The sequence below is a fragment of the Panthera tigris genome, chromosome C1 (genome assembly GCF_018350195.1).
Source record: "Panthera tigris isolate Pti1 chromosome C1, P.tigris_Pti1_mat1.1, whole genome shotgun sequence".
NCBI classification, from domain to species: Eukaryota; Metazoa; Chordata; class Mammalia; order Carnivora; family Felidae; genus Panthera; species Panthera tigris.
In genome coordinates, this window is record NC_056667.1 from 2,078,481 (window position 1) to 2,101,070 (window position 22,590).

General features: G+C 53.3%; 1 protein-coding gene across 2 annotated transcripts; it reads right to left on the reverse strand.

Annotated features, from left to right (window-relative positions):
* Positions 1-277: 277 nt before the first annotated feature.
* WRAP73 (WD repeat containing, antisense to TP73) lies at positions 278-22,497 on the reverse strand. 2 transcript variants are annotated; one of them, XM_042996193.1, is made up of 12 exons: positions 22,339-22,497; positions 18,682-18,834; positions 18,068-18,184; positions 12,750-12,822; positions 11,387-11,490; positions 10,587-10,673; positions 10,144-10,278; positions 9,987-10,064; positions 2,406-2,511; positions 1,549-1,674; positions 930-1,121; positions 278-585 (listed from the first exon to the last, which is right to left on the reverse strand). In XM_042996193.1, exons 1-12 carry the CDS (start codon positions 22,405-22,407, stop codon positions 443-445), a joined length of 1,383 nt encoding a protein of 460 aa, XP_042852127.1. In that variant the 5' UTR covers positions 22,408-22,497; the 3' UTR covers positions 278-442. The 2 variants fall into 2 exon arrangements, with proteins under 2 accessions (XP_042852127.1, XP_042852128.1); XM_042996194.1 differs by lacking the exons at positions 18,068-18,184; positions 18,682-18,834.
* Between the last annotated feature and the right edge of the window lie 93 nt (positions 22,498-22,590).

Below are 22,590 nucleotides of genomic sequence, written 5' to 3' on the forward strand. Positions count from 1 at the left end.
CGGCAGCTTCTGTCCCCGCGCCCCAGCACGCACCCCATGTGAAAACCGAGCCCGCTCTCCAGAAGGTTCAGTGACCAGGAACGGGGGCGCCAGAGCAGAGCAGGATGTCTGTCTGAGGGGGAAGTTGCTGCTTGGGGTCAGTGACTTTCTGTAAGACCGTGAACCCAAAACCTGAAACAAACCAGAAAACCTTCCTATGACTTAAACCTGTCACGAAAACAAGCATCAGCCGTCTCATGAGTTAGCAAATGTTTATTTTAAATAAAAATTAGTCTCATACCATACATATTTACAGGAATGCTATACAAAAATAAAAGCCGGTCATTTCATCTGGGCCACTGTTGGGGAACGCCCCCGCCCCCCAGAAGCCCCGCACCTTCCCCGTAGCTGCCACGTGCCACGGTGTTCTCTCGTCTCGGCTGGGCCTGGGCACTCGCAGGTCCTACGTGTGGTCACCCGGCCGTCCAAAGGCCGTGCCAACCCCGTCCTCGGTTTCCAGGAAACACAGGCAGAAGTGGTCCTTACTGAGGAGGGCCAGTGAGTCCCCGTTTAAATGCCAGCACAGAGAAAGCACCTGAAAGTCACCTGGAGAAAGACAGGCAGCCGGAGGGTGAAAGGGTGAGGCCAGGGTCCCAGGGTGAGCGCGGCCCCAAATCCTGTGGCCGAAGGACAGGCCTGGAGAGACCCAGCTGCAGCCCCAAAGCTCAACTCGGGTGGGCGTCTCTGTGTCCCGTGAGAGCTCGAAGCGGTGGACCCCCACCCGGTGTGTGACGCCGGGGACCGGCCTGAGGTCTCCCTGGATGTGCCAAGAGGGACCGACCGTACACCCGAGGCGGTCGCCCACACGAGCCACGGTGCCCAGGTCGGCTGGGAGGGGCTCATCTGTTAGGGTTCTGCCTACAGCCGGTCACAAGCGCCACCGCGCTCACCTTCCCCAGGCACCTGCACGGACACGCAGCCCGCTGGCGACCACAGGTACACCTTGCCGCCTCCCGTGCAGATGGCCAGCCGGGGCTGCTGCGGGTCCCACTGGAAGGAGCGCACGGGGGACAGCTGCTCCAGCACCACGAAGAGCCTCAGCTTCTGAATGTCCCAGATCCAGACGGCGTTCGGGACACTGTCTGAGGAGGGAAGACGCGGACACCCTGCTTCAGTGTCCCCGCCTGTGATGCACGCTGGGGGGCAGGCCCCAAGCCCCGTGGACGTGGCTGCTCCGGTGTCTACGAGCCGGACGGTCCCCCCGCCCAGGCTTAGAGCCCACAAGGGCGGGTTTGGCGGTTTTTACAGCCCTCAAAACACGTGAGCCCCCTTCCCGCACGAAACGGGCCGTGGCTGTGGTGGCGCCCGGACCCTGCTCTTCGCCCGACGGCAAGCAGCAGGCGGAGGCACCGAGACACCGCACCTCCGGAAGCTTCCGTGGGCACAGCCTCCCGGCAGGAGGACGCGACGTGCCGGAAGCCCGTCACCGGGGTTTCCGCTCACCCGGTCTTCATGCCTGGGCACCGGAGGAAACGAGGAGGGGCACGGCCCGCGAGTGCGGCCACTGACCGCTTCTCGTCGCCAGGAAGTAGCTGTCCGGGCTGAAGGCCAGCGCTCCGATGCCGATTTTCGGGTTCGCTCTGTCGGCAACAGGCTTCAGGGTCTGTAAGGAGACTGGCACGGAGGCGATCTCATCTAGAACACGGAAAGGGAGGGGACAGGAGCCGCTGGCCTCGTCCACTCAGTTCAGACAGAAGGAAAAGAGGACTTCACGTTAACCCATGGAGGAAGATTCTATGGAAACAGAGGCTTAAGGGGACCCGGCCACGGCGCTCGCTGGAGCCCCCGTGGCGGGGTCTGTGTAGTGGAGAGGACACGTGTGAGCGGGCAGGGGCGTGGCAACTCTGTGCCTTCCCCTCAGTTTTGCCATACACCTAAACTGCTCTAAAAAAGTCTTAAAAAAAAACAAAAAGCCATTATAAAACTCACGGCAAAAGGTGGTAAGGTGACGATGGAAGGCCAGGTGGGCGGGTGTGCTGGCTGTGTGTCCCCCCCCCCCCCCCGCGCCCCCATCCGGGGTGCTTACTGAGCGGGGCTGGGCCACGGACACCACACGACCTGGGGGCTGCTCCCCCACCTCCTGTACTCGTTAGCCCACCGGACGGATGCCGGGACTGAGGCACAGGCCACCTGCCCAGGACCCGCGGCCAGTTCCGCAGCCCCACCCCCTCTGGCTCCTCCAAGGGCATCTTACTGGTCCTTAAAGAACCACCTGCAGGGCGGTGCCTGTCACACTGGGACCACCAGCCCTCCCGACGCGACGGAAACATCCCCCCCCTCCCCCCCCCCCGTCAAGCGAGAGGACGCAAGCCGGGAGGTGTCGCGGTCAAAGGAGGGAGCAATCCCGCCCCCCCCCAGCTGCTCACACTTGGTCTCTGCAGGGGAGGCCACGCCGGCTGCTGCTCTGGGCGGGGGGAAGGCCAGGCGGCCCGGCGCCAGCCGCGGAGTCTTCTCGGCTTCCTTGTACACGACCTGGAAGACACGACAGTCCTGCCACCACCACCGCCCGCACATGACACGCAGGAGCAGAGGCGGTGACGCACCGGGTAGTGGTGACGCTGGACCTGGACGCGAGGCGCTGCCGTTCCTGGTGACGGACACAGAGACGCCGGGCCACCGGCGCCCACTCCCCCGCGGGGGCGCCCGGCGTGGGTCCCACCCCAAGCCCCACCCCGAGCCCGCCCCTCGGGGGAGTGGCCTGTGCTGGCTGCGGGTTCGTACGCGCCCAACCGACCGCTGGCCAGTGAGGACACAAGCATCTCAGTAGTGCCAAGTCACAGACACAGGTCCTGCGAACGAGGGGACATCTGTGTCCCGAAGCCTGATGGGCCCATGAGGCCGAGGCGATGAGGCAGCCCGGCTGCCCCCTGGCCTCAGAACAAGCTTGGGCTGCAGGCCAGGAGGGCCGAGCAAACCCTTCACGGCCAGCGTGGTTGGCCTGCTCCGCCTCGGCCTCCCACAACCATGGATGGCTTCACCCGCCTGCACCTCCAGCCAGGTCCCACCTCGGGAGCTCCGCCCCAGCCTCGCCTCCCCAGCCTCGCCTCCCCAGCTGTCCCCTCCCCCTCCCCTCCCCTCCCTCTCCCCTCCCCTTCCACACGGCTACCTGCAGCCCTACTCCTGGTGGCCTCCCTCATATTTCCCACACGTGGGACAGCTCCCCAAGGTTGGGGTCTGTCTGTCCCCTGCTAAAAAGGACACACATGCCCACCTCAGGCCCTTTGTACTTCATGTTCTTGCTGCCAGAACTGCTCCTCCCTCCGATGCCGTATCACTTCTTCCTGGCCCCTGACCCCGTGACCGTCCCTGCCTGCCCCAGGGACACCTGCACCCCACTTCTCAGGTCTGCTTCTCCAGCCCCAAACGCCCGGTGCTTGTGGGTGAGGGACCCTGGGTACTCTGCCGAGGGCAGGAACAGACCTGAGAGTGACCCATCTGGGGAGTGGGGAGGGCAGGGCAAGGACACCACTTCGGGTCCTTTGGGAATTGGTTGAGTCGAACATTTGAAATGTTACCGTAACGGAAGTTTCTGGTGATGTGAGTACCGACATCATCATGAATAATGTAAAGTGAAAAAAGACTTTTTCTACCTCCCTTCTCCAAATGTGGCTCAAATAGAAACCTGCATTCCAGGGAGGGAGGAAGATGGCGGCGAAGGACGACGCTGGGCTCAGCGCGTCCTGCTGATCGCTTAGATTCCACCCACATCTGCCTAATTTACCCCGATAACCACGAGAAGACTAGCAGAACGGACTCTCCGGAGCCGAGCGCAGACGAGAGGCCCACGGAAGAGGGTAGGAAGGGCAGAGAGGCGGTGTGTGCTACACACGGACTGGCGGGAGGGAGCTGGGGCGGTGGAGGGGCAGCCAGCCCGCCCGGCAAGGCAGAGCCCCCGAGTCTGGCTGGCAAAAGCGGAGGGGCCGGACGGAGTGTGTTCTGTCAGCCAGTGAGACATAACATCTGGAAGGTTATAAGCTAACAGCTCTGCTCGGAGAACGGGAGGGCCGGAGGACAACGGAGGGAGAGTTGTTGAGCCCCGGACGACAGAGCGCGGCTTGGCGGGGAACAGAGGCACTGGGAAGCGCCTTCTCCCTCGCCCATCCCCCAGCCAAAATCCCAAAGGGAGCCGGTTCCCGTCACGGAACTTGCTTGCACCGCGCAAACACCCAACGCTGTGCTTCTGCGGATCCATCCCTCCGACGGGTCGGCCTCCCTCCCGGTGCCGCAGGGCTCCTCCTGAAGCGGATCACCGAAGGAAACGCGAGCTGAGCCTGCTCCTCCCACCCCTGTGCGCCTTGCGGATCCACCCCGGCTAATAATACGCCAGATCCCATCGAAGCAGCACCACCAGCCGGGCAGTGTGCACACAGCCCAGACAGGGGCCACACCACTCCACAGTGAGACCTGCCCCTGGGAGAGGGGAAGAGAAGGTACACACCAGTCTGACTGTGGCCCCAGCGGTGGGCTGGGGACAGACAGCGGCTCTGACTGCGGCCCCGCCCACCACCTGTCTGTTACTCCAGACAGCACGGGGGAAGTGCCCTGCAGTTCCGCGCCACCCCAGGGACTATCCAAAATGACGAAACGGAGGAATTCTCCCCAAAAGAAACTCCAGGAAATAGCAACAGCTAACGAACTGATCAAAAACGATTTAAGCAATACAGCAGAAAATGAATTTAAAATAATAGTCATAAAATTAATCGCTGGGCTTGAAAACAGTATAGAGGACAGCAGAGACTCTATTGCTACAGAGATCAAGGGACTAAGGAACAGTCAGGAGGAACTAAAAATGCTATAAATGAGCTGCAAAATAAAATGGAGGCGACCACAGCTCGGATTGAAGAGGCAGAGGAGAGAACAGGTGAACTGGAAGATAAAATTATGGAAAAAGAGGAAGCTGAGAAAAAGAGAGATAAAAAAAATCCAGGAGTATGAGGGGAGACTTAGAGAACTAAGTGACACAATTAAATGTAATAACATATGCATAATTGGGATTCCAGAGGAGGAAGAGAGAGGGAAAGGTGCTGAAGACATACTTGAAGAAATCATAGCTGAGAACTTCCCTGATCTGGGGAAGGAAAAAGGCATTGAAATCCAAGAGGCACAGAGAACTCCCTTCAGATGTAACTTGAATCGATCTTCTGCACAATATATCCTAGTGAAACTGGCAAAATACAAGGATAAAGAGAGAATTCTGAAAGCAGCTAGGGATAAACGGGCCTTAACATACAAAGGTAGACACATAAGGGTAGTAGCAGAGCTATCTACTGAAACTTGGAAAGGAATGGCAGGAAATCTTCAGTGTGATGAACAGGGAAAATAATGCAGCCAAGAATCCTTTACCCAGCAAGTCTGTCATTCAAAATAGAAGGAGAAATAAAGGTTTTCTCAAACAAACAAAAACTGAAGGAATTCATCATCACTAAACGAGCCCTACAAGAGATCCTAAGGGGGACTCTGTGAATGAAATGTTGCAAGGACCACAAAGGACCAGAGACACCACTACAAGCATGAAATCTATAGATAACAATAACTCTAAACCCATATCTTTCTATAATAACACTGAATGTAAATGGACTAAATGCGCCAATCAAAAGACATAGGGTATCAGAATGGATAAAAAAAACAAGACCCATCTATTTGCTGTCTACAAGAGACTCATTTTAGAGCTGAGGACACCTTCAGATTGAAAGTGAGGGGATGGAGAACTATCTATCATGCTACTGGAAGTCAAAAGAAAGCTGGAGTAGCCATACTTCTATCAGACAAACTAGACTTCAAATTAAAGGCTGTAACAAGAGATGAAGAAGGGCATTATATAATAATCACAGGGTCTATCCATCAGGAAGAGCTAACAATTCTAAATGTCTATGCACCGAATACGGGAGCCCCCAAATATCTAAAACAATTAGTCAAAAACATAAGCAACCTTATTGATAAGAATGTGGTAATTGCAGGGGACTTTAATACTCCATTTACAACGCTGGACAGATCATCTAGACACAGGATCAATAAAAAAACAAGGGCCCTGAATGATACACTGGATCAGATGGACTTGATAGATATATTTAGAACTCTGCATCCCAAAGCAACAGAATATACTTTCTTCTCGAGTGCACATGGAACCTTCTCCAAGATAGATCACATACTGGGTCACAAAACAGCCTTTCATAAGTATACACGAATTGAGATCATACCATGCATGCTGTCAGACCACAATGCTCTGAAGCTTGAAATCAACAACACGAAAACGTCTGGAAGACCTCCAAAAGCATGGAGGTTAAAGAACACCCTACTAAAGAATGAATGGGTCAAGCAGGCAATTAGAGAAGAAATTAAAAAATATATGGAAACAAATGAAAATGAAAATACAACAATCCAAACGTTTTGGGATGCAGCAAAGGCAGTCCTGAGAGGAAAATACATTGCAATCCAGGCCTATCTCAAGAAACAAGAAAAATCCCAAATACAAAATCTAACAGCACACCTAAAGGAGATAGAAGCAGAACGGCAAAGACACCCCAAATCCAGCAGAAGAAGGGAAATAATAAAGATCAGAGCAGAAATAAACAACATAGAATCTAAAAAAACTGTAGAGCAGATCAATGAAACCAAGAGTTGGTTTTTTGAAAAAATAAGCAAAATTGATAAACCTCTAGCCAGGCTTCTCAAAAAGAAAAGGGAGATGACCCAAATACACAAAATCATGAATGAAAATGGAATTATTACAACCAATCCCTCAGAAATACAAGCAATTATCAGGGAATACTATGAAAAATTACATGCCAACAAACTGGACAACCTGGAAGAAATGGACAAATTCCTAAACACGCACACACTTCCAAAACTCAAACGGGAAGAAATAGAAAGCTTGAACAGACCCATAACCAGCGAAGAAATTGAATCAGTTATCCAAAATCTCCCAACAAATAACAGTCCAGGACCAGATGGCTTCCCAATGGCTTCCCAGGGGAATTCTACCAGACATTTAAAGCAGAGATAATACCTATCCTTCTCAAGCTATTCCAAAAAATAGAAAGGGAAGGAAAACTTCCAGACTCATTCTATGAAGCCAGCATTACTTTGATTCCTAAACCAGACAGAGACCCAGTAAAAAAAGAGAACTACAGGCCAATATCCCTGATGAATATGGATGCAAAATTCTCAATAAGATACTAGCAAATCGAATTCAAAAGCATATAAAAAGAATTATTCACCATGATCAAGTGGGATTCATTCCTGGGCTGCAGGGCTGGTTCAACATTCGCAAATCAATCAATGTGATACATCACATTAATAAAAGAAAAGATAAGAACCATATGATCCTGTCAATCGATGCAGAAAAAGCATTTGACAAAATTCAGCATCCTTTCTTAATAAAAACCCTTGAGAAAGTCGGGATAGAAGGAACATATCTTAAACAGCATAAAAGCCATTTATGAAAAGCCCACAGCTAACATCATCCTCAACAGGGAAAAACTGAGAGCTTTTTCCCTGAGATCAGGAACACGACAGGGATGTCCACTCTCACTGCTGTTGTTTAACATAGTGTGGGAAGTTCTAGCATCAGCAACCAGACAACAAAAGGAAATCAAAGGCATCAAAATTGGCAAAGATGAAGTCAAGCTTTCACTCTTTGCAGATGACATGATATCATACATGGAAAACCTGACAGACTCCACCAAAAGTCTGCTACAACTGATACATGAATTCATCAAAGTCGCAGGATACAAAATCAATGTACAGAAATCAGTTGCATTCTTCTACGCTAATAATGAGGCAACAGAAAGACAAATAAAGAAACTGATCCCATTCACAATTGCACCAAGAAGCATAAAATACCTAGGAATAAACCTAACCAAAGATGTAAAAGATCTGTATGCTGAAAACTACAGAAACCTTATGAGGGAAATTGAAGAAGTTACAAAGAAATGGAAAAACATTCTGTGCTCATGGATTGAAAGAATAAATATTGTTAAAATGTCAATACTACCCAAAGCCATCTACACATTCAATGCAATCCCAATCAAAATTGCACCAGCATTCTTCTTGAAGCTAGAACAAGCAATCCTAAAATTTGTATGGAACCACAAAAGACCCCGGATAGCCAAAGTAATACTGAAGAAGAAAATCAAAGCAGGAGGCATCACAATCCCAGACTTTAGCCTCTACTACAAAGCTGTTATCATCAGGACAGCATGGTATTGGCACAAAAACAGACACATAGGGGCGCCTGGGTGGCTCAGTTGGTTGGGTGTCCGACTTCGGCTCAGGTCATGATCTCACGGTCCGTGAGTTCGAGCCCCACATCGGGTTCTGGGCTGACAGCTCAGAGCCTGGAGCCTGTTTCGGATTCTGTGTCTCCCTCTCTCTCTGACCCTCCCCTGCTCATGCTCTGTCTCTCTCTGTCTCAAAAATAAATAAATGTTAAAAAAAAAAAAAAAAAAAACAGACACATAGACCAATGGAATAGAACAGAAACCCCAGAACTAGACCCACAAAAATATGGCCAACTCATCTTTGACAAAGCAGGAAAGAATATCCAATGGAAAAAAGACAGTCTCTTTAACAAATGGTGCTGGGAGAACTGGACAGCAACATGCAGAAGGATGAAACTAGACCACTTTCTCACACCATTCACAAAAACAAACTCGAAATGGATGAAGGACCTAAATGTGAGACAGGAAACCATCAAAACCCTAGAGGAGAAAGCAGGGAAAAACCTCTCTGACTTCAGCCGCAGCAATTTCTTACTTGACACATCCCCAAAGGTAAGGGAATTAAAAGCAAAAACGAACTACTGGGACCTCATGAAGATAAAAAGCTTCTGCATAGCAAAGGAAACAATCAACAAAACTAAAAGGCAACCAACGGAATGGGAAAAGATATTTGCAAATGACATATTGGACAAAGGGCTAGTATCCAAATCTATAAAGAACTCACCAAACTCCACACCCGAAAAACAAATAATCCAGTGAAGAAATGGACAGAAAGCATGAATAGACACTTCTCTAAAGAAGACATCCAGATGGCCAACAGGCACATGAAAAGATGTTCAACGTCGCTCCTCATCAGGGAAATAAAAATCAAAACCACACTGAGACACCACCTCACGCTGGTCAGAATGGCTAAAATGAACAAATCAGAAGACTATAGATGCTGGAGAGGATGTGGAGAAATGGGAACCCTCTTGCACTGTTGGTGGGAATGCAAACTGGTGCAGCCGCTCTGGGAAACAGTGTGGAGGTTCCTCAAACAATTAAAAATAGATCTACCCAATGACCCAGCAATAGCACTGCTAGGAATTTACCCAAGGGATCCAGGAGTGCTGATGCAGAGGGGCACTTGTACCCCAATGTTTATAGCAGCACTTTCAACAATAGCCAACTTATGGAAAGAGCCTAAATGTCCATCAACTGATGAATGGATAAAGAAATTGTGGTTTATATACACAATGGAATACTACGTGGCAATGAGAAAGAATGAAATCTGGCCCTTTGTAGCAACGTGGATGGAACTGGAGAGTGTTATGCTAAGTGAAATAAGCCATACAGAGAAAGACAGATACCATATGGTTTCACTCTTATGTGGATCCTGAGAAACTTAACAGAAGACCAGGGGGGAGGAGAAGGGGGGAAAAATGGTTAGAGAGGGAGGGAGCCAAAACATAAGAGACTCTTAAAAACTGAGAATAAACTGAGGGTTGATGGGGAGTGGGAAGGAGGGGAAAGTGGGTGATGGGCACTGAGGAGGGCACCTGTTGGGATGAGCACTGGGTGTTGTATGGAAAGCAAGTTGACAATAAATTTCATAAAGAAAGAAAGAAGGAAGGAAGGAAGGGAGGGAGGGAGGGAGGAAAGGAAGGGAGGGGGGGGAAGGGAGGGGAAGGGAGGGGAAGGGAGGGGAGGGGAGGGGAGGGGAGAAAGAAAGATGCATTCCAGACTTACTATTTTGGGATTGCTAATGGTGGCTGGGTGCCCGAACTCTGTGATCATTTTCCAAGTCACGTGATTAAGGATGCGCACCTGAGGGGGGAGAGTGCGCGTGAGGGCCCCTGGCGGGCGCCGTGCCCGCAGCATCTCCACGTGTGCTACTCGGTCTCACCTTCCCGTCATAGCTTCCGATGGCCAGGAACTGACTGCTGGGACTCCAGGCCACAGACTTGACGCCCAGGGACCACTCGTAGGCACAGTACGCGGACAAGAGCCGGCCGTCCAAGGAGTAGAGCAGGACCTTGTACTGCAGGAGACCGTGCAGATGTTGACACTCACCGTGACCGGAGCATGGGGGGGTGGGGGGTGGGGGGGGGATGGGGACACAGCCGATGGCCAGCGGGAGGTCAGAAGGAAGACCGGTGGAGCAGGACAGGCCCTCCCGCACAAGGGACAGTGGGGACCTTGGCCGCAAACATAAGGACTCGCTGGTCAAAGGGCTGGGCTTGGCCTCGGAGCCTGGTGAGCCGACCGAGCCTCCACATTCAGAAAGCCTCGGGTAAACACAGGTCAAAGCGCCCCAACACACAGGGTCTGCCTGGTCACCCTGCATACCTCCAGGCAGGTGTCCCACACTGCCAGCACACAGCCGTTTGGGGCCCACTCGATCCCTGCAAGGTCCTGGGTCTCTGTGTCAAAGTGCTTCCAAAGCAAGACAGAGAAACATTAAATTCGAAAGTGTTTTCTTGAACAAATACACATTTTATCACTGACGTTGGGAACACGTTTAGTATTTAATTTCCTTGTACAGAAGCGGACAATGTCTCCAGCCCTGTCCTTCTGTCGTTAAAATCCTGCCTGAGCACTCAGGAGGCCCCAGGCGGGCCCAGGTGGAGCCCACCGGGCAGGACGGTGCCCAGCACCGCTGGCTGTGATGCAGCTCCCGCGGCCTGGCACCGCCCCCCACTCCCTCCCGGTTCCGGCCTGGCTCGGCCTCACTCCTGGAAGATCAGCTCCGCGAGATCCCGCCAGGACACCCCGTGCCCGGGTCGATGGGGCCGCCTCTGTGCTCTGGCAGGAGGGTCACCGCCAGTCCGAAGGCCTCTCCGTACCCACCCGGCCCGTTTAGCTGAGCCCGGCCAGGGGAGGAGGGTCCCGCGCACCCGGCCAGGGCCCCTGGAGGCTGACCCAGAGCAGACCCTCCCGGGGCAGCAGCCCCTGGGCGAACCGCACGGCCCTGACAAGAGGACAGCGGCTCACGCCAATGGCCTGTGGCCGCCCTGCTCACCGGCAGGCCCACCCCCCCCGGGGCGTGCCCTCCGGTGACCCGCCCTCCACGAGATGGCGCTGCCGCGACCCCTCCCAAAGGTGCCCGGGCCTCGGAGACGCCCCGTGGCCGGCAGGGCACCCCCTACCCGCAGGAGCTGCCAGTCGCTGCAGACGAAGACGCTCACGTGGTCCTGGCAGTCGCGCCGCTCCGCCAGCGCCATGTAGCGGCCGTCCCGGGTAAAGGAGACCCCTGGCGGGAGGAGAGGGACACCCCGCTGCAGCCCCAGGGAGCGGTGAGAAACCAGAGGCAGGGGTCACGGGGAGGGACGGGCGCCCGCAGCCAGACGGCGGGGCGGAGAGCGAGACCGCGGCCTCGGTGCAGCAGCCCAGGGACCCCCCGACCCCCAACCCCCAACCGGCAAGGGACCTGACGGAAAACCGCAGGAACCGGGCCCCCGAAGAACCACAAAGTGTCACTGAAAATGCAGCTCCTGACGGATCGTCGTTTTTGGAGCACAAATCCTAGGGAGCTCAGCCAGCTTGTCAGCTTCTCATTACACCCAGTTTTACTTTTTTAAAAGAATATCTTATTTACTTTTGAGACCGAGAGAAAGCAACAGCTGGGGGGGGGGGGGGTGGCAGTGGCAGAGAGAGAGGGAGACGGGAACTGAAGCGGACTCCGCCCTGACAGCACAGAGCCCGACGTGGGGCTTGAACCTGGGAGCGGAGAGATCACGAGCTGAGCCCAAGGCGGACCCTCAGCCGGCCGACTGAGCCACGCAGGTGCCCCAACTTCCTACGTGTACTTTTGAATTTACTCGGGAGAAGAAAACGTAAGGTCGGAGTTTAGAAATAAGCTTTGGTTGAAAATGTGAAACCGTATTTTCCGTTCTGTGTTAGTCGCAAGGCCCCAGGCCACAGCTCACACTTCGTGAGCCACAAGAACACACGAGGCACTGCTGTCTGCACACATCGCGGCAACTTTACGATTCAGGGATGGGCACCCCACTCGCTCTCCACGGTCCAACCGAGCCCCGCGGTGGCCGGCTGGGCGGGGCGGCCGCCCTCTCCCCGGCACAGAGACCACAGAGCTGGCCAACAGAAGTCTGGAGGCTTGAAGTGCAGAACTGGGGCGGGGGGGGGGGGGGGGGGGGGGCAGGTCCTGGGACACACATCAACCGAAGGGACCTGATCCCCAGTCCTACGACAGGAAGGGAACCGCACGTAAAGCCTACTTCTCTGAGGTCCTTTAAACCACTGTGGTTCTATCTTGAAAGGGGAGCCCTTGTCCTCGGGAGACACACACGGAACTATTCACAGACGAAGCATCAGCAGGTCTGGGGCGTAGAGAAAGAAGCTGGCCACACGCTGATAAGCCGCTGAGACTACTGTGCCCGTAAATTTTCTGTATTAAAAAAGTGTCCCTCTCCCCCCCACCCCGCCCCCGCCCCCGGGCCCTGAACAAAAACAACAAGGAAACGGCTTCCAAATCAGCTTCGGCCGACTCACCCTGCTGGCAGGCTTTGGGGTATTTGATGTAAGACACGGACTTTGTGCACAAGGACCAGACAGTTATCCGCAGCTGTCGAGGAGAAGGGGTAAGAGAAACGGTGCAGGTTTAGCAGCCGGGAAGACGGCGGTTAAGTCACAGACAGGCATCAGTGACCCAGTAAGAGGTTTACTGCAGAATTAAGAACAGTAGCTGCTCCTGGGTGTCTCCCCCCCCACCCCCAGTCTCCCGTCCTTTAATTTCATGCTCCTGGTGTTTGGTTTTCTTTTTGTAACAGTATTGCGTGAGCGACACAAAGTCGAATATAAGTGCATTTAGTTTAAAATTTCAAAGTAACTGCGGTTTTCCTCTCCTAACAAACGTGCAGATGCCGGCAGGCAAGCTGTCCAGAACGGTGGGTGTCCCGGGGACTGAGCGAGGTCAACCTGCTTGGTCCTCTGCCTCAGCAGACTCGTGAGCAGGAGGTGGGGGCAGAAGGGCCCGTGTGGTGGCCTCTCTGCATGGCTGCTTCCCCACAGGGTTTCTGGGGGTGACCGCTCTGTCAGCCGGCCGTCCCCTCCTCTCCCGGCCCGCGTGCCTGGCGGGGTGGTCACGGACACCCGTCCCCAGGAAAAGCCCACAGTATAGCTTTTAAGCGTTCAAACACCCGTCTACATTTACATCTAATATTGAGGTTCTATGACCCCCTAGATCCCATTAGAGTTTAAAAGGGAATAACCAGAATTTCTTAACCCCGATTCCTAGTTTTGTTTCTAAAAACGGTCTCCGTGCCCTTCCCGTTGGCTGACGTGGCAGTTCACTACTTGACGAGCGTCCAACAGCTGACTCTGAACAAGGACAACACTGGAAAACACACTGACCTGGTTTCCAGATTTACTGTAAAGTACTATAATCAGAGAGTATGCTGTTCGCACAAAGCGAGGCTAATAGGTCAATGGAACAAGACAGAATCCAGAAACAGACCTGCACACACACAGGCAACGGGTTTTTGACAGAAGTGCGAGTGGAAAAGATCTAAACTCAAAACAGGTCCTATGTTTACACTTAGGAGCCCAAACCATAAAACTTCTAGAAGAAAACAGAATAAACTCTTTTCAGATCTTGGGTTGGGTGGGGATTTCTTTAGATGCACAAAACATAAAAAAAACAAAACAAAAAAACCTGATCCGTTAGACTCAATTAAAAGGAAACATTTCTGCTCTTTAAAAGAAGCTGTTAACTAACTGAGAGGGCAAGCTGTAGGAGAAAACACTTGCCAGGTGCGTGTCTAGGAAAGGACCCGCCTCCAGAATATAGTAGAAGAAACTTCACAGTTGAGTAACGTGACTAGCCACCCGGTAAAGAAACGAACAGACAAGTCCTACGATAACGGGCATGTGACAGAGGCCTAATGGCATTAGTCATGAGGACAATGCAAACTGAAACCACAGGCAGGGGCGTCTGGGAGGCTCAGGTGGCTGGGCGTCCGACTTCAGCTCAGGTCATGATCTCTGGGTTTGTGAGATCGAGCCCCATGTCGGGCTGTGTGCCGACAGCTAGGAGCCTGCTTGGGATTCTCTCTCTCTCTCTCTCTCTCTCTCTCTCTCTCTCTCTGCCTCTTCCCCATTTGTGCTCTCTGTCTCTCTCTTTCTCAAAATAAATAAACTTAAAACAAAAACAAAAACCACAGGGAGACACCACAACACAAGACTGACTACAGTAGAAAACCACACTGACGCGTGTCGAGGGTCGTGAGAGTGTGGACACCTGAGCTCTAACCTGGGGGGCAGCCACGTTAGCAGTCGGCAGTTTCCTGAAGCGTTCTGCACGTGCCCCCCCTGGCACCCCCTCCTAGGGATTTACCCGAGTCAAATGACGTGCGTCCCAGCAGCTCGTTCCGGACGGCGCCCAAGGGAAAGCGCCCACGGCCTGCCAGATGGTGGACGGAAAGCAGATGCCGTGTCCCCGTGCCACGGAATGGCGCCCGGCCACGAGGGACCGCCGCTGATACCCTCAGTGACAGCACAGCGCTGGGTGACAGAGGCCAAACAGAGCCCCCCACGCCACGTGGCCCCACCGACAGAGAATGTGGACAGCAAGCAGGCAGTGGCTATCCGGGAGCAGCGGTGGGCGCGGACGGGGCTGTCCACGTTCTGGCTGAGCTGCGCGCCTCAAGGGGTGAATGGTGCTCGTCGGTGGTTTTAACTGGCTTTGTGGACACGTAAGAAAAAGGTTTTCGGCTTATTTTTTTTTGAGGCAGCTACGGGCTGTTTACAACACAGACAGACACTGAAATTTAAGGACACGGGAAGGTGGAAAAGTAACAGGAGTGAAAAAGAAAAACCACGAGAGCCACAAGCTAGGCGAACAGCTGACAAAACAGGTTTGTGAGGCAAAAAGATCCACGAGGGACAACGAACGATGAGTTACAATCAAGGCTCCACTGGCGTGAAGACCTAACATCCTCAGTCCGAGCGCAGCTGGTAACAGCACCCCACAAGTACAGTAAACAAACCGACACCACAAGGGCAACGGGAGGGGGCAGCCCCACAGACACCGACACGCTACACACCCGGGGGCGTAAACAGTGCGGCCCGGCAAACCGGCGTGCCAACAGCGGAAGAGGAAGGAAAATCGGAAATTTTACGTAAACATAAAGAAATTCCGTTCTTGATAAACGTCGTTGGGAAAAAGATAGACGTGGATCCCTTCCTCACACCACACAGTCCACAGGAACCTGAAGCACATATTAATCAAGTGTGCGAGAGTGTGCATGTGTGTAAAACAAGGTATGAAAGCACTCAACCTCACCAATAGTCAGGAAACGACAAGTGAAACCACAATGCACTTCCTCTGTAGCTCCACTGGCCTGGCACCTACCTACCTATCACCTACCTATCTATCTATCTATCTATCTATTTTTGAGAGAGACAGAGACAGAATGCGAGTGGGTTCGGGGCAGAGAGAGAGGGAGACACAGAATCCGAAGCAGGCTCCAGGCTCCGAGCTGTCAGCACAGAGCCCGACGCGGGGCTTGAACTCACAGACCGTGAGATCACGACCCGAGCTGAGGTTGGACGCTCAACCGACGGAGCCACCCCCGTGGCCCCAAAGTTGTTTTTTAAAATTAGATTCATGCTGGGGCACCTGGCTGGCTCAGTTGGGGAAGTATGTGACTCATGATCTCCGGGTTGTGAGTTCAAGCCCCATGTTGGATGTAGAGATTACTTAAATAAAAATAAAACTTTAAAAAATAATAATAGTAAATAAAATTAGACTCGTGTTGTCAGGAACTTGAATGAACTTAGAAGGAAATTAGAATTTCATTCTTTTTTTTTTTTTAATGTTTATTTAATTTTGGGAGAGACAGACTGCTAGCAGGGGAAGGGCAGAGAAAGAGTGGGGGGTGGGGAGGAGACCGAATCTGAAGCAGGCTCCAGGCTCTGAGCTGTCAGCACAAAGCCTGACTCGGGGCTCAAACTCACGAACTGTGAGGTTATGACCTGAGCCAAAGTCAGACGCTTAACAGACTGAGCTCCCCAGGCGCCCCAGGACTGGCAGTCAGTTTAAATCCTGATAAAAAGCTTTGGAAAGTCGAATGCCATCTACTATAAGCAGGCAGTCCCCCAGGCTACCCCCGACAGGGTGCCTCAATATAGATCACGTACAATATACTCCCGGCACCATGGCCCCTACCCCCTTGAACACCGGCAGCAGCAGAGGGCAGACGGGTGTGCCGTGATTTCCCCTGCGAGGAACAGCAGAGTGAGCCACACCTTCCAGACGGACGAACACCGAGGGCGAAGAGAACCACCCCAGAATACAGAGGACGAACTCGCGTCAGCAAACTTGAAACAGATGCAAAGCAAGCAACAGTGTATACGCTCGTTGTGCATGCGCACACGTGCACACACACACACACACACGACCCAAAGGAAAGCAAGAACGGGTTAACACAGAACGCAGGGTCCGTCCCGCCTCTGTGGGGCATGCAGGCAGCCCTGCTCTGGGCCTCGGGGGTGGGTTGGGGCACACAGTGCTTTACCCTCGGGGACCCTGTGCAAAGGGCCTGTCACATTCGTGTACGGGAGGCAGGGAGGCCCTGGCACACGCCCGTCTGGACACTGGATTCTGGCCCCAAGAATTCTAATCACGAAGACTGTCGGGTGAGGCCGTATAAACAGTTCAACACGTCTGAAAACTTCCAAGTTGCAAACGTCTTTAAAAGGCCAACGTGTGCAGCTCTGGGTCTCGGTCCACTTTCTGTCTGACTCCGGATTTCAGCTCAGGTCATGATCTCGCGTGAGATCGAGCCTCTCACTGGGCTCTGCACCGAGCATATGGAGCCTGCTCAAGATTCTCTCTCCCTCCCTCCCTCTCTCTCTGCCCCCCACCCCCACTCTCTCTCAAATTAAAAATGAATGAAAGAATGAATGAAAAGTCACCATGTGCACCGCAAGGAAACCAAGTGCCCTGTGTCCTGCTCAGTCTCCGACAGCCTGTATGAGCAGACACCACATCAAAAGCGGGTCTGAAACCGAAACAGAAGGTACGTGAAGCCACACGGCCGGCAGCCGACTCAGCCGCCCCCTCATGGCTGGACAGAGACCTTCTCCCACATGATGCCAACTTGAAAAAGACCCGATGATGACATCCCACAGGGTCGCCCGGCACCCTCACGGCTGGGCACAGACACTCGCCCTCGCCACACGCATGCACTGTCCCCTCTGCAGCCTGGGGCGGGGCTCCTGCAGGGCACCGGGCAGCCCAGGGGGTTCGGGCCCACACGCTGGGTCATGACGCCCCCTCAAAAGGCGGCACATCGTTAACGGGATCTGCGCATTTTTCTGTCTTTGAAAACAACACTGCTGACACCAAAGACCTTCTACCCCAACACCTTATATGTGCAAATTCCCTAACTTTGGCGGGGGGGGGGGGGGGGGGGGGGGGGAGGAGCCCCAGCGAGTCTCGGACAGGACGCAGCAGTGACCGCGGTCACAGGACAGGTCAGGCATCTTAAAGATGTAAAGCTGATCGTAGTGAATTCATCTTCTATCGCTGAAGTAAAGGAACTGTTTAATTCTTAAATCCTGTCATTTAAAACCCGCGTTACTTTTCCTTAAATTTGGGCAGAAAGATCATATAACAACCGTGTCGACCTAAGACACACATCTTTCTCCGTCTCTCCCTCTCGAGATCCCCATATATGTATATCTGAAAGATACACATCGTTCTCCAAAATTCACCCGCCTGACCGCTACCCAGCAACTTCCGGAGAAAGGCGCGAGGAGTCACCCTCCTCTGCTCGCCGACGTGTGCCCGGGGCCTTTGCACTTACGTGGAACTCGGTTGTGTTGAGGATGTGGCGGCCGTCGGGGCTCCAGCAGGAGGCCACCAGCCCGGCCGAGCCCTCGTCGATCCTGCAGTGCCACTCCGGCTGCTCCAGGGACCACACCTGGATTCGCAACGGACACAAACGCAGACCCACAACATGAGCGCACGCGCGTCAAGCTGGAAAACAGCCGGTTCAACGGCACACGGCCAGGACACAGGGCGCGATTCCACATCCGCCACGAGGCAGGGCTGGAGCCGGACCGCGGCACAAAAGCCACGCTCCCGGGGGACCTCACAGTGTTGGTTTTAAAGCCCTTCGCCAGCCCTCCAAGCTCCTTCGGGGAAACTTCAGATCTGCTAGAAACGCGTCTTCGCGCTTCCCCAAACCCGTGGGGCCCAAGCTTCTAGACAGCTGTCTGCGGACACTTCCTCTTACTGAATTCTACCTGATGACACGTTAAGGCTAGTTAAGTGTTTTCCTGTTATAATTTTAAGAGGAAACCGGCTTGAGCCGCCTCGCCTTTTTTCTCAAACTACAAGGGCACAGAAGAGGCTCGCTCCTTCCCGGGGTCACCCTCAGGCAAGAGCCCCTGGCTCGGAGCCCCGCGGGCGGCGCACCTGAACCTGCCCCCGCTTGTACATGGCGCACAGGATGAAGAGGGAGTCCGCCGACCACTCGATGTGCTGGATCTGGTCCAGGCACGTGTACAGGTGGAGGATCTGGAGGGTGTGCACATCCCGGACCACTAAGCGGTACTGGACGCAAGAAGCCTAAAGACGGGGAAAAAAAAGCCCACGATGGTCTAACAGTCTCAGGGAAGGGAGCTCAGGAGTCGGTGCTCCCCGCCGTCCAGGAATGCTAGCTCCCTCTGTCCTTCCGGATGTATTTCCTGCCTGGACGGCCTCATGTTCCCAGACTGTCACCCCCTCTAAGGATAAGGGTTCACGAGAAGACAAGGTTGAAATACACAAACTATGTGTTGACACTGCTCCAGGATAAGACGTTCTGTTAAAACTCTCTACTAGGTCATTTTTTACTTTCTGACTCGCGTATTAAAAACTAAAGCAGGACACAGCGTGGGACCAGCTCTTCTGTGAACTAAGCCAGCACTCTGCTGCTTTAACCACCGGCAGACAAGGCACAGGGAGTGCGGACGGGGGCCTCAGGGTCCTTGGTGAGAAGGACCACGGAGACGTAAGGACGAGGCAACAGAAAAATACGTATTTGTCCCTGCCCCCAGGCCCTGGCACAGGACTCCTCGGGTCCTTGAAACGTCCTGGGTGGTAGGAGCGTCTTTTGTTCTAACGAGGCAACTCTAGGTGGGCTCCTGGCCACCAGAAATACCAGCCATGATTAGAAGCTTGGAATGTTCAGTCCCACTCCCCCTTCTCCAGAGAGGGGAGGAGGGCTAGAAGCGGAGTTAATAATTCATCACGAGGAATCCTCTGTAAAATGCCAACAGGACAGTGTTCAGAGAGCTCCAGGCCGGTGAACACAGGCACACAGGGCAGGTGACGCACCCACCCCCACGGGGACAGCGGCTCCTGCACTCGGGACCCTCCTGGACCTTGTCTTCTGGATCTCTTCACCTGGCTGTTCACCTGGATCCTCTCTGGTCTCCTTTAGCACAAGTGTCTGAGTTCTGTGAGCCACTCTGGCAAATCAGCCGAACCCGAGGAGGGGCCTGTGGGAGCCTCTGACTGGTGGCCCAGGCAGACAGAAGTTGTGGGGAGCTCGAGGACCCGCAGCTCTGGCTGGAATCTGAAGTGGGGGGCACAGGGGCGCGTGGGGGGGCACAGCTGGTGAAGCGCCCGCCTTCGGCTCACGTCACGATCTCACGCTTCAGGAGTTCCAGCCCCACATCGGGCTCACTGCTGTCAGCACGGAGCCCGCTGCAGATCCTGCCCCCCTCTCTGCCGCACCCCTGCTCATGCTCTTTCTCTCTCAAAAATGAAAAAAATAAATAAATAAATAAACAAGAAAATAAACATCAAAAAAAATGCAGCGGGTGGGCGGTCCACCTCGGGTCTCCAGGGGGACGGTGCCAGAATTGAGCTGTGTGGCACCCGCTGGTGGCCTGAGGGCTTGTGTGCTGTGACACACCCCCAGCTCCTGGCAAACGTGACGGGAAGTGTCAGCAGTGCGGCGAGTGTAACAGCAGCCGCGGGACAGCAGAGGCGAAGAGCGGCAGCAGGCTGACGCTTTCCCGACACAGGAGGGGACGCAGGCAGGTTTCTCTTCCACTGCGGGGACTTATTCTGAGTACTGACCGTGAAGATGTTTAAGCGTTAATCCTGTTTTCTTGAAGAGGCAGTCTGTGTCCACGTTTGTTAATAATATCTATATCTAAGCAAATTATTTGGGTATACTTATCTGATTTTAGATTATATTATAGTTTAAAAATCAAGAACTGGTTTTAAAAAAAATTTTTTTTAATGTTTATTTATTTTTGAGAGAGGGAGAGAGGGAGAGAGGGAGAGAGGGAGAGAGGGAGAGAGGGAGAGCGAGCGAGCAGTGGAAGGGCAGAGAGAGACAGGGAGATACAGAATCCGAAGCAGCTCCAGGCTCTGAGCTGTCAGCACAGAGCCCAATACTGGGCTCGAACTCATACACCCTGAGATCATGACCTGAGCCAAAGTCGGACGCTTAACTGACTGGGCCACCCAGGCACCCCAAGAACTGATTTTTAAATGTTAATTGCTTCGTTCTTATCAAGATCAAACTCAATTATTGGTTTGTGTTTTACAAACCTTTTCCTTTCCTTTTCCAAACCTTCCTTTTCCTTTTGAAAAAAACCTCGGGGCGCCTGGGGGGCTCCTTGTGATCTCGTGGTTTGTGAGGGAGTGTGAGTTCTGTGAGTTTGAGCCGTGGGCTCCATGACGCTGACGAGGAGCCTGCTTGGGACTCTCTCTCTCCCTCTCCCTCCCTCCCTCCCTCCCTCCCTCTCTCTCTCTCTCTCTCTCTCTCTCTGCCCCTCCCCCACTCGTACGCTCTCACTCTCAAAAATAAAGTTTAAAAAACACACCTCATGAGTTTTCCTTGTAAAAAGGAGAAGGGGAGGGTAACTTCAGCTGAGAACATGTGTCACATTGTAGCTTTGTCATCAGTTACAATGAGCTCCTTAAGACAGGGAGTATGTGTCATGGCATGGAAAAACCATTATCAGATCTGTTGCAAGATATTAAAAACGGCAACACAGACCTACTTTCTTCAGGATTTAGGATAGAGCTTCGAAGAACAAGACTCCAGTAACACCATATTTCCACTAGGGTGGAGAAGCCAAAAAAAAAAAAAAAAAAAAAAAGCACCAAAATGAAGCAAAGGAACATAGTCTTTCTCTTTATAATTCACTGGAATTTTCATAGACGATTTTTTTAAACAATGAATTTATGGGGAGCATTTCAAAAAATACGCCACGGTTTCTGGGGGTGAACTTTAAGCTGAAGACATTGTGTATCTCTTAGCAGAATGCTAATTTATGTATTTAGGATAATACCTCCACAAAGGAGTTCCAGTTTCAAAGAGCTGGACAAAGAACAGGAATGTTCAGGTTCAAACTGAAAAGTCATGAAGCGTCGGTGAGTTAACATACAGAACTAAACAGACACACTTTTTTTTTTTTTTTTTTTTTTTTAACAGACACACTTTCTATAAGGCTGATCTTTTCCTGAATGGACTTCCAGTGCCAATCATACCGCCAGGTCCGGAGGATACACACTGATGATGCTGGTGTGTTTCCTGCACAGACTGGCTCAGAGATTTCAGCAGCATGTGGTCGCCCCCCTCCCCTTCCGTGATGAACAGCTCGAATCCCAATCGTTCGAATAAACAGCAGTGCGGACGACTGGACTCATCCGGGCAGAGACTGCTGGTTATTTCAATCGCTTATTTGCCATATGGTGGGGGGCGGGGAGGGCTGGCAAAGACAAAGTCCCTGCACCAAGTTACAGCCAACAGAACTAGGTATGTCCCCCCATGTGTCAAAATAACAACAACGAGCTGATATCCTCTGTACCCTCAAATGTGTGACGACAACACTGCCATTACCTGCCTCTGACAGATGGAAACTGGGGTGTAGGGAGGCTGGCACCTGCCCATGCCCCATTCCCCCGGAGCCCCTGCTTGGGGCATCTGTCGAGTCCCCAGCCCCGGTGTCCGCCCGGGTCACGTGCCCTGGGTCCCCAGCCTCGGGTGTCAACCCGGGGTCCCTGCTTGAGGCCCGCACCCGCGGACCCCCAAGCTGCCCCCTCCTCCCGGGCCCCGCGGCCGCTCACCAGGTACTTGCCGTCCGGGGAGAACTTGCAGAGCAGGCCGGAGAGCTTGAACACCTCGGAGAAGTTCATGGCGGCCTCCGACCCCCGGCCCCGGGCGCTCCACTCCCGCCCGGCCTGCGGCAACCGCCAGCACCGCGACCGGAAGTGATGGAGGGCGGAAGCGCCTCGCGGCCTATCAGGGCCCCGGCTGACCGCGCAGCATTGTGGGGCTTGTAGTTCGCACGTTCCCGCGCCGCCGCGCTTCTCGCCACC